Source organism: Labrus bergylta, chromosome 20 (genome assembly GCF_963930695.1).
Source record: "Labrus bergylta chromosome 20, fLabBer1.1, whole genome shotgun sequence".
Lineage (NCBI taxonomy): Eukaryota > Metazoa > Chordata > Actinopteri > Labriformes > Labridae > Labrus > Labrus bergylta.
Window position 1 is genome coordinate 6,981,474 of NC_089214.1, and position 12,445 is coordinate 6,993,918.

Here is a 12,445-nt window from a genome sequence, read left to right on the forward strand (position 1 = left end):
AGAGAGAGGGAGCGACCTTGGAGTGGTCTGTTGGCGTGTGGAGGTGAGAAACTCACACTGGTTGTTGATGAGGCAGTGGGCGGCGAGCAGTTTGAGGGAGTGGACCTCGAACAGCACTCGATGGAACAGAAGGTCGTGAGCTGTAGGACGGAGCTTGGCTTCCTGACGCAAACAGGACTGAGTGAACTCCTGCAGGAAGCAACAAGAAACCAGCATGTAACTGAAGAACTGAACAGTACATCCCAGTTTACTGAGTATCGCCACGTTTGCTTCTTGACATGTTTTATTTAAAATAATCACCATAAAAGTGCACAAAGTCTCTGCATGTGGTGTGAAATCAACCCAAAAGTAAGGTGGTGTGTGTAGGCGAGTGCTAACAGAGTAATAATGTGGGACAGTTGGTCTTTATCTCCATGTTTTTTCTCGGTCGTACTGCTGTGTTTATTTAGGACATGGAGTATTTTTGAGACTCACTCTCATGAGAGGATCTTCCAGAGATTGACCTGCATTGATGATGGCCTCCTTGGACACGGCAGTATCTCCGTTGGCCTGGATCTCTAGTACTGCCATCTAGGGGTAAGCACATATTCTGTTCACACACTCACACATAAACAGACAGTAAGTGGGAGAATTTTTACAGATCGGTTTCTCTCACCTCTAGAGCGCAGATGCCGAAGGAGAAAATGTCTATGGCGTGGTCATCCTCACCAGCTAGAAACAGAGAGGAAGGATGTCAGACACAAAGAAAGAAAAGTAGCCAGGAAAAGATTCTCCCGAAATAAAAAGTCATCATTTAGTCTTTGCAGTGGATTGGCTTCATATTGCACCAAAGAACTAACCAATCTATCTTTTTACTTCTTTAAAAGAAGCTCAAGTATTCTAACTTTTTTAAGGAAAACATTCATGTGTTTGTGTCTTATACATATTAAAGGGACTCCAATAATCCTGACTTCTACTTCATAATTTCTCAAAACTTAAATGCTTAAAAAAGGACTTAAAAAAATAACATGCATTGGTGTGCTCTACTCTGTGTATTTGACCAATCACAGAGGGTTTAAAGTCAAGTTAAAGCTCCTGTGCATCGACTATGGCACCCCGTGTAAATGTAAATATACATTAATCTTTCTCACCAAAAACAATCTCACCCTGCTTTCCTTTTAAAAGTCAAATGTATCACTACTCAAGGATGTCTGATTTGGAAAATGTTAACAAATCCAGCAGCTGCTGTTAATAATTTCGTCTGACACCTACCCCACAGAAGCAGTTTCAGGGGTTAAAACGAAGTGTATAGAAATGATCAGTCATGTCGCTCATGGTATGATTTGCTTTTCTCGGTCACACAGAGACATGAGGATTCATTTCAGACTGATTCATAACCAGCTAAAAACTCTTCACAGGAGCTTTAAGCTAAGGTGGTGATGGCGGGATTTTCACTAAAGTCAGTTACTCAGTAAAAATCAATAAAGACCTTCAGAAAGCTACACACTGAAAGCTACACACACACTGCAAGCGATCACACTTACCTCCATATTCTGGAGCGAAAAAATGCAGATTCCTCTGCTCATCGCGATGTTGCCTCCCTTTACCGTGCACACTGGCATCTGGAAACACTGGTTACAAAGACACAGACAACATGGGGCAGGTCAGCTGGAATAAAATGACCTGTGGATATGACACTGATGAAGACACGTCCACGACAATGTTATCTATTTCTTACCATTTACAAAAAGCCGATGCCAAACTGTGGAAAGAAAATTAAGCATAATTGAGATTCTGTCAAGTTAAACTGCAGAGATAAATGTAATGAATCTAGAGAGCCACAACATTCCCCACAGTCCACAACACAAGGGGCCAACACTAGTTGTAGTAACATGAAAAGCCCTGCAGGGAGCAGACCTGAGCCGATCTTTATGAGTCCGTTGTGCTGGATGAAGATGGTGTCGCAAGTCAGGTTGCCATGGATTATCGGTGGGTCACAAGAGTGCAGATAGCTGCCAGAAAAACCATGAAACACCTGCTTAATGGGACGAATGTGATGACAGATAATCTCTCATGATTAAAATCCTGGGGAAGGAATCAGTCAGTACCTGAGGGCGGAGAGAATCTGGGTGCACCATCTCTTCCAGGCCTAAAATATGGTGTAACAGAGCAACATGATTCCTCTTAAGACACAAGTTTACCTCCACTGAGGCCATGGAAGATTTAAACTGAACGATAATACAGGAATTTAACAAGAATTCTCAGGACTGTATGTTAAGAAGAGAAAATGCAGCATTGTTATTGCATCGTTTTTGTTTTTTTTTGCAATTTACAGCGCTGCATTATCGAATGTAATCAGCAGAAAGAGAAAACAGAAAAAGAGATTTTAAACACTGTGAGGATAACATATATGTCGAGGAAGACTAAGCCACTAGGGCTGTCTGCTTACATAATCTCTAATCCTGCGGGAAATATGGATCTGGATCAGGATCTGACTGCAGTACCCTGAGCTACCACCGCAAAACAGACGGAGACATCAACACAGTGTGTGACCAAAACACCGACCTTCACATTCATAGTCTTGTGGTTCTTCTTAGTTTTCTTCAGAAACTGTTTGAGGCTGCCCGACGACATGTACTCTGTGATGAATATAACCTGCGGGACACAGAGGGAGGGGAGAATGTTGCTTATTCAGAAGGGTTAAAATGAGAGGGGGAAAAAAAAGATTAAAAAAAAGGAGTAAAAGACGACATCGTACCCTCGCCTGGGTCTCCTTCATGTCCAGCCAGTATTTGTGAAACTTGACGATGTTTGGGTGTTCGACCTGCATCAGGTTTTCAAACATCTCCTTGATCTTCTCCTGAGAAAAAAAAAAAAAAAAAGACGTCAGAGGAAGTTCACATCTTCACTTCCCATCACTGACAAAAAAAAAAAAGGTATTTCAATAAACGTTCCTTCCTCAACAGAGCTGAAAATGTTAGTCTGTTAAAAGAGTCTAAAACTCCTTTGAGGTGGTAGGGTTGTCACAATACCAGATTTTCAAATGTCATTATCATCCAAGTAAAAAAATCAAACAATATCAATACCTGTTTCAGTACCACAAGTAGGCCTATAGGCTCTTATGTTTAATTACCAATAACAGCAGGAAACTTTCAGCAGACATTTCTAAATTGCACAAATGTATTGGGCAACTTGTCAATACCAAAATATTGCCAATGTATTTGTGCAGTTTAAAAAGTGCTCTCTTTCTCTAGGGGCGCCGGTAGCCTAGTAGTTTGCGCACGTGCCCCATGTAGGGAGGCTTAAGTCATCCAAGCGGGCGGCCTGGGTTTGAATCCGGCCTGTGGCTCCTTTCCTGCATGTCATTCCCCACACGATTTCAAACTCTATCCCCTGTCACATATCTAAATAAAGCTGAGTCTCATCTCTTTGATGATTTTTTCCCGTACATGCTTCAGTCAGTTTACTATTTTTACATCGAGAAAGGAACATTGTCGTTGAGTATTTTCAAATCAAGGTCCAAGCTGGTGGCATCTTGTAAAAAAAAAAAAAAAGGAATATTTTCATTATGTGTCTTTGATGAGCTTAAACCACTGGATTAAAAAAAATCTCTTTTAATATCTTTTCATCTGCAGACAAACCCTCCACCAAAGGATGATTTGATTGCAATGGTCAAATTCACATGAGGCCCCTGACCTCGTTGTCTCTGATTTATGAGTCCTATCTCTACAGCGAACTCTCACAATACCTCCTGTGCTTTGAAGACTTTCTTGTCCGAGAAGAGCACCTCGTTCCACACCACCTCCACGCCCTCCTCTGTGTCCATGGCCAGAGACGCACTCTCCACACCGGGGACATTACCTTGGCTGACCTGCAGGGGGCAGACACATACAGGTAGGAAGAAGGTTAACCATAACGGTCTTATTTTTTATTTAAGCTACAAACACAACAGTAAGCATTTTCAGATTGAACCAAAAACAACGAGCGGAAAGATGTTTAAACCCAAAATAAGAGGGCAGAGTTTGGTAATTATTATCTTTGGCATCATGAGTGAAACATACAAATACACGTGAGAAAAAGGAGACATAAATAAAGAACAGTTTATAGGCTGCCAAGACAGCACCTGATTGTGCCTGTAAACGCAGATGTTCTGTAACTTCAAAGCAGCCAAGCGTTTACAGAAACCCAGATAACACACTCCAAAAAAAAAAAAATCCACTCTAAAATGATGAGACATCACCTCCGTTGCGTCGACAACATCTTCTAAAAGCTTCACATAATCCATTTAGGAATCTGCCAGCAGCATTAATGAAAAGTTTAATCTACTCCCTGAGACCTTATATCTATTTAAAAGCCATTCACACATGAGACGACATCACTTTGGACCGATGGGAGATAATTCACTGGACTGCTGGTTTGTATAAAATGTTGCCAGCCAACTTCAACATAATGATGAAAATAAGTGGAGCGACGGGATGAGCAGCAGCCGCCGTGAAGAGAGAAGCGATGGATTAGGAGACAGAGAGAGAAGTGAGAGAAAGAGGGATTAAGAAAAGAACTACAGGAAAGTGAAGTGAAGAGGCACTGTCTTTAATCTGACAGAGGCAGGCAGCTCGAGGCAGCAACAGCTTCTTCTTCTTTTTTTTAACGGGGGGAAAAATGAATCTTAAACCGCTCATCACAGGATATTGCTCAGTCAGCGAGGTTCACCTGATTTAACCTCCTGATACTAAATACTGCAGCCTCCATTCAGTTCAAAGTCTATTGTTGGTAAGCGTTTAACATCAATCCCTAGTCACCTTACATGCTGTGAAAATAATGGTGAAATGGCACATTTTCCAGATAAGAGAAGATTCAAACGATCACTTTAAACTGGCCCCCCCCCCCAGGTTTTACTGTCAGACTTTTTAATCACATCACATTGAGATCTGACTTTGCAGCACAAAGTCCTAATCAGCCCAGGAACCTGATGTGACCTCTCTTAGATCCCCTGATGAGGATCAATAAAGTATAAACTTTTAAAGCTACAGGAGACATCTAATTATTGATCCTGGTATCAATAGCACAAATTGAAATATTGAAATATGTAAATTAGAGGTTTCTAGGCCCAGCAGGTGAACTGACTGTTAATAAGATGCAGAACTCTGATTACAAAGACACCAAGATGTTTGTTGTTGCAGTAATTCACTTAAATTTAGCAGCCCCTGTTTTTTACAAGCTTAAAGTTCAGGTCATTTTCCACAACAATGGTCGATTTTCTGGGAGGAGCCGGTGGCCCAGTGGTTAGAGCGTGTGCCCCACGTACAGAGCCTATACGGTCCTTGACACCAGCGATTTAAATCCGACTTGTGGCATGTCGTTCCCCACTCTCCCTCATTTCGGACACTATCCACTGTCCTACCTCTGCAGTTAAAGGCATGATTAAAAAAAACACATGCTTCTTTCTGAAGTAGGTCATCAGCACACAAGGCAACCCGTCTGTCAAAAACAACCTTTCAGCATGTCAGCTGTACACAATACTGCAAAAGGCTTTGTTATCATGGACTGATGATGTTCACACAAACAGCTGCAGAAGCTTGTCTAGACAATTGCCCTACGGTGCACTTCAAAACAACACCAGAAACAGACAAAAAGGTAGAGAGCCTTAAGCCTCCTGGCAAATGACATGTGGACCCTCACACTTAATGACACCACGCCCCCAATTATGCAAATGACAGAATAACTCTTTGACTTAATAACATCAAAATGGATTAGATAATAAAGAAATGAGCTTTTGATACCTGCATCATATTTGAACCAGGCTTTTTGCTGTACAAGTGGGCATTTTAATACGGGGCTTAACAGGGTTTCCTTTTCACCTCCACACTGGCTTCGTTTTTAACACAGGAGGTTGCCGCTTGGGTTCAACAGGTTAAGTCATTTGAAAAACAGATCATAAATCTGTCCCACACAGCTCTACAGTAAATCTGAAACATATTGCATTTTAAAACCCTAGCTGCTTCAATTTCCTGTTGTTTGATCTAATAAAACACACTCATCCCTCATTGGTTTACTCGGCTCTTACGGGAGCTTGAATCCTCATCTTTCATGGCAGATAAATGTCAAGTTTAGAGGTTTGAGGCATTAGGAAAATAAGCGCCACACTTTACACCTCCATGATCACCATCATCACGTCTGTGGTCTTTAAACGTCAGCTGGCGCCTCTGAGGAACAGCTGGCAGCTCACATGCAGCTTGATGACAGGGTTGTGACTGAACCGCTATTATTCACCCCGCAATTGCTACTTCTTACAGCTAAAAGCTAACCATTGATGTACTCGACAGAGCTCCACTTGTGCCACGCTTTATGACATCATCCGTCGAGACTCGGGAATGAATGGAGTCAAAAAACGTCTCTCTGAATCCGGCTGCACAGGACGAGGCTCATAAACACAAAGCAAACAAACAGAAATCACGGCGACTTCAGATTTCAGTCTCTGCCGATGATGTTTCCACAAAATACGCTGGCCTCAAGGCAAAAAAAAGAGAAGATGCACGACATGTTTTTTGGTCGCTGCGAGTGTTTTATTGCTCGGTGCAGCTGTGAAGCTCACTGCAGGCGAGATAAGACGTTTAATCAGACTCTACACTCACTCAACAAAAGGTGATAATCTGATTATAGGTATTACAGAGCTGGAACACAATCCTCATACAGGTTGAGGTGATCCCTGCACATCAATATCCACCACCAGGAAATCATGTCTGCTGCTCTCTGGCGTCAGGGTTTGGCTCTTGTTTATTTTCCTCCTGATGTTGAGAAACACTTGGTCCCCAGTCCCGGCGTCCACGTCCCAGGGGCATGTTGCATGGCTGCGGTAGCGTGAGACTCGTAAACAGCACAAAACATGCTCGCCTGTGATTGGCTGGTTGAAGGGAGGTGGGTTTAGGGTGTGGAGAGGGATTGAGGGAGTCAAAACAACACCGACTTCTATTCTGCTGTTTGTTTGCTCTACATGTGAGCCGGGTTAAACTGGATCCTCAGGGCTGTCATAGTAACCTCTCATTACCTTCATATACACTCCAGGTTTCAGTGGGTTTGTAAACTGAACATAATACTTCAAACCCTCAGTTTAGAACCAGTGCTCAAGCTAGCGTGAGGATTTTTTTTAGCTGATTATGAAAATAACTGACATCAATATTGATGAGCTACAAAAGGAAACAAGATCATCTCATAATTTTGCTTTTTTAAATAATATTTTACTCAAAAAGAAAAAGGGTCACAATGAGTGATAAGTTTCGCTGTTAAAGGAGGAATGTGCGACTTTTAGATCCAGTAGATGTGGCCCCCCGAGCACCAACATGAAACCGGAACGAACTGCTGTTTGGCCACGCCTCCTCCACACCGAAGCCTCCGCTCTCCTCCAGCGACACACCTCCAACCCCTCCCCACCCGCCTCGGCACCACGGAGTCAAGTGCAAGCGGTGGACAAGAAATGTCCTTTGCTCGGCGCAATATTTTGGATTTTTGAATGCGAAATAATGGAATTTCAAACGTGATTAAAAATGCAATTAATCACAATTAACTATTGGCAGCTCTAATTTATACCGATGAGTGTAAACAAGCTTTGCAAATCTTCTCCTCTTCAACCGGTCTCCAAACTTTGGTCAGGCCTTTTTTTTTCTTTTTTTTTTAAAGTGATTTTTTGTGCTTTTTTTTGTTGCCTTTATTGGGAAGGACAGCTGAAGAGAGACAGGAAATGATGGGAGGAGAGATTGAGGGATGACATGTAGGAAAGGCCCAGGTCGGATTGGACTGTAGCCTCTTGACATGGGGCGGCCGACATAACCGCATACGCGATCGGCGCTCCAACATACGTCAGACCTTTAAGTGTTGACAGCTTCATTGACCGGACTCAGAGTAGGATCTCTTACATGTTGATGAAGGCCGATGACTTGCCACATAATGAGAGAAGGTGATGAGTCAGCCAGAGAAAGGATTAGCAGAGACACTGACGTACGGTATAGAGCAGCTCTTTCACTGAGCTTCTCCCTGAAGAGGCTTCTTAAATGAAAGTGTGTCTTTGTCTCAGACTGTGTGTGGGTCCAAACCTCGCCGTGACAAAGAGCTTTGTCTCCCACACGTCAGCTTCCAGCCTCGTACCTCCACGATGAGCTGATATGCTGCACCACATTAATATTTAATAAGGAGATTCTGTACAGCAAAAGGCTACACCCAGTAGTCTGCAACCTGTACCAGATACTTGCTAGGCGTCTGTACTGTATGTAAATGAGCGCAGGCTTCTTTCCCCGCTGCTCCGCTTTTTCTCTTACAGAGATCGCACTGGCATCAAAGACGAGCAGTATCAAAGACATGAAACATGAATGCAAAGGGTTGACTTAATTTGGAAACAAAAAAGCCAAAAGTTTCTGTTTCAGTGGATAACTTTAATTTTAGGTGTGGCCTTACTTATCCATGTAAAACATTAAACCACCGTCCAGTTACACAACTGCTGATGATTAAAATTTCAAAGCAAAGTGAACAACCAGCTGCTTTGTAAATCGTCGTCCAAAAAATGTCCTGTCCAGTCAGCGTCGAGGCCTTGAACCACTGACCGTCTGCTGACCTGCCCCGTCGACACAAACCACTCTTCCCTCTGTCTCTCACATTTCTCTCTCTCTCTCTCTGTTTCTTTCTCTCGCCCCAGGATGTCACATGTGCAGCACACAATCAGGTCAGCGTCTCGGACATTATGTGTGAGTGTGTGTGTGTGTGTGTGTGTGTGTGTGTGAAGTGTTACGAGATGGCACCAGCCGGCGTGACAAGTCGAGCAGAGGACAGAAAATGTGCAAATAAACCGTCTTCATTCCCTGTTAGATGAAAGTCGACTTTAATCATCAGGAAAACAAATCAATTGAGAGGACTATTTTCTCGGATTAATTCTCTGCACGTGTCACATTATCTAAATGAAACCGCTGCCCCGGACCTTCACATTTCAGTTTCAACGTCTTTTTTTTTTTTTTTTTTTAAAAAGGACCAGCAAGGTCATAAGCAGACGGATCACAGCACCCATCACATCTCACTTTTTCATTTTCTCACAGAGCCGCGTTTAAAGCTCCCCACTTAGAGGAATGTAGGACAGCGAGGCGAGTTAGCAGAGCAGAGAGCTGCTGCAAAAGAAAAACAAAACAGGACACGATGTAGACAAAACACGGTGAAAAGGAGGGGGGGGAAAATAATAATTTGATGTCCTGCTGTGTTGTAAAATTTGACCTATTTTCATAAAAACACTCACATAAAATCAAATTAATCCTGCTGACAAAACTATCTTTGATGAAGACAGTCACCCTTGACCAAATACTATATGTATTTTTTGGACATGAAAAAGCATTATGAGGCACAAAAGATGACAAAAGATTAGGTTTCTGCAGGTGTCTTTTAAATAAGTTGCATTTGGTTTTGCAGTTGTGTTTCAGTCTGTACCAGGGCTCAAAGATTACACTGTCCATGCTGTCCTCGCTCCCTTTGTCACGGGGACAAAGCCGCAGATTTATAAGGCCGGCGGGAGAGCAACACCACAGCTGCATTCAAGAAGTGAAAAGCTGCTCGGACTGGGATGTGATAAGCATGGGAAGTGTTTGGCAGCCACATTACACACCGATTTTACCAGCTTACAGTGATACTGAAATGAAGCTTTGATCTCACGTCTATCTGCAGGGTGAGAGGGCAGAAATGTTTATGAGAAATGCTCAAATGTTGGGTTTGAGTAGCACTTAAAAATATGAATGTTGTGGGGGGCACCCAAGCTGCCCAGGTTTGAATCATCATCAATAGTTAGCAAATCAAAAGGTTTCTTAATTATGTTAAAAATGTTGTTGATACTAATGCTCCAAACTGGTACTAATAAACTAACACTTTCTACACATAAGTCACCAAACAAGTTGACAAATTTGTTGATCATTTTTGCTCAGGACAGTTTTTGCTCTGTATTGATTCAAAACCCCTATTTCAGTTTTTTGTTGTTGCAGATACAGTATTCTCTAAATCTTAATGGATTACTTTTTAGAATTGTATGATAGAATTGATGTCAAATGGTTCTTTTTCTGTTACTTTCCTCGTTGGTTCCCTGACTGATCGTTCAACCCCTTACCTCCACATGAATCCATGCATTACTCTAATCTGGTCTGTGAACTCTGATGTGAACTTTGTCCATGTGTAGCTCCCTGAAACCTCATGGAGCCTTCAATTCAGTGAGCTGAAAGGCCCGCTGCCCTTCAAACACACACACACACACACACACACACCCATCCCAACCAATCACACATTCCTGTGTTCAGGCAGCACAAGGTCAGGGTCATTTTATCGGCGTACCTAAAGTGTATCTAACAATTTCTCTGCTCAACCCTCTAAGACAAAGAAGATAAGAAGTGATAGCAGTAACATTTACAACAAGCCACACACCTGACTGCTCAGGGTGTTACGAGTCTACATAACAGAAGCTGAGTGACAAATTATCAATATTTATCTTGATTTGTTTGTTTGATCTCTCCCTCTCTCTCTCTCTCTGTTAAGCTACAGTGAACATACGAGTGGTCTGTGTTTTTCTCTTGAGCAGTATGTGCACAAGCATCTTGGCTCAGAGTCACGACCATCAGGAGAAAATGTCCTTCATTAAAGAAATAACAACCTTTCTCATCACATCTCAGCAGCCACCTGGCTCTGTGTTTGCCTCGGCTCTACAGGAAGTGAAAACTGAACTAAGAAGTAAGACAACTCGTTATCTAGCTGTGTCATCACCCCATTATTATTTTCTGTAGTACTCACCCTCTAATAATCATCACAGGTCACAGCATTTCTGATTACCAGCTGGGAACCTTGCTCTCTCACTTGACCTTGCTGCAGGACAAATTGTGAGAGAGTGAAAGGCATGCAGCAAAGGTTGAAGGAACGTCAAGCCTTTATGTAATTATTGTTTTTCTACTGACACTGTCAGAAGTGAAAAGGTATTAAATTGCATGTTTTTGTTTGGTCACATGTATTGTGGTATATCTTTAAATCCTAAACATCCTTTGTTATGTATTTTGGCTGCTCAAAAGAATGCTTTACTAGTTGCTCAAATCTACTATTTGCAAACTCTTTCTGGACGGTGAATTGAGCGCTTCAACATTTTCAGGAGTTTAGTGCCTGTGTTAAAAGGTCTTATGTTCTTTTAACCGAGGGATAAAATCAAATTATGAATGATTCAAAGCAATTTGTTCTTTTAGAAAGGGGTGTTTTCCTTCTTGGAAGACCATAAATATTACTGAAGAATCGTCAACTTGTGTGCAGCAAGCATGTCACACACTTCGGCTGTAACACCGGGAAGGCTGCGGCCGTAACCGGGGGATAAAAATTCAAATTATGAATGACTTGAAGTTGCATTTTCCTTCTAATCACAGTAATGACTTGGAATGATAGCCTATCAGTGGTGGTCTGGACCAGACTTGATTTAAAATCAAAGAGTCCGAGACGCAGCCGAGTAAAAATGCTTTCGATTCCGAGATGAGACCGAGACCTTCATGAAGTGGTCTTGAGACCAAGACAGATTCTTAGTACACCAACATTACTCTGCAGGAGTCCAGGGTTAACAATGTTGACCTGTTGTTCATGTCATTTCTAATGAAGCAAACAGACCTCGGATCAAAAGGGGGTCAAATCCTACAGAGTAAAAACGGCTCTGGAGGGGCCACATGAAATTGGTTTGTGTAAGGCAAATAAACCTTTAGATTGACTTTTAATTGTTAGGCAATATCATCTGTGTTAATCAAAAAGGATGCTTTAGATCATGAGACTTGAGTCTGAAGCAATTAGTGTGTTAACGCCGCATTGAAGGATCAAAACATCTTTCCCGAAACAGCAACAAAATGCAGAAAATTTCCTTTAGACGCTGCAGCGATCAGCCTGATTCAGTAGTTACACAGCTAACGCAGAGTTAAAGATTCATGCCAAGTCATAACTGTAGAAAATCTGTATGAATCATCAAAGGTTTTACTCTTCTGTCAGGGCTTGATTGATGTTACAGCTGCTGGCAACACTCACTGTTCATGTCACATTCACAGGACGAGGAAGGAAGTCGTCTCAGTGAATAACACAAACACCTCTTTGCCACTGCTGCCAGGTAAAGTAACCTTTTCTCTACGACTGACATCCCACTCTTACTTCTGAATGACCTATCCTTTCCAGAGTGGTTCTTTTTTTTTTTTTTTAGAACAGGAAGATGCCCTTTAAAGGCTGCCAAGGTCCCGGTCTCTCCGGCCCTGCAGACTCTCTGACTCTGACTCTTGTCGAGGACGGCTACCGGATTTCCCACGGTAAAAACAGCAAGTTATAAAAGACTCACAAGCTTTGAGCCCTTTAACCATACTTTCCATCAGTCTGCGGTCAGCTGTGGAATGTAACTCAGTGCATTTTCTCAAGTAAGTTTGATGTTCTTGTTCGATATTTCAGTGAG

The 12,445-nt window shown here is 42.3% G+C and overlaps 1 protein-coding gene across 2 annotated transcripts in view; it reads right to left on the bottom strand.

Annotated features, from left to right (window-relative positions):
• nrbp2b (nuclear receptor binding protein 2b) overlaps nucleotides 1-12,445 on the bottom strand; it is a 33,249-nt gene that overhangs the window by 4,594 nt on the left and 16,210 nt on the right. For both annotated transcript variants that reach the window (XM_020633613.3, XM_020633614.3), the window contains exons 2-11: nucleotides 3,728-3,850; nucleotides 2,738-2,839; nucleotides 2,545-2,634; nucleotides 2,088-2,128; nucleotides 1,897-1,991; nucleotides 1,718-1,741; nucleotides 1,524-1,610; nucleotides 656-711; nucleotides 475-570; nucleotides 57-189 (exon numbers count right to left, since the gene is read on the bottom strand). In XM_020633613.3, coding sequence (XP_020489269.1) covers nucleotides 57-189; nucleotides 475-570; nucleotides 656-711; nucleotides 1,524-1,610; nucleotides 1,718-1,741; nucleotides 1,897-1,991; nucleotides 2,088-2,128; nucleotides 2,545-2,634; nucleotides 2,738-2,839; nucleotides 3,728-3,850 — 847 coding nt within the window. The remainder of the gene's footprint in view (nucleotides 1-56; nucleotides 190-474; nucleotides 571-655; nucleotides 712-1,523; nucleotides 1,611-1,717; nucleotides 1,742-1,896; nucleotides 1,992-2,087; nucleotides 2,129-2,544; nucleotides 2,635-2,737; nucleotides 2,840-3,727; nucleotides 3,851-12,445) is intronic.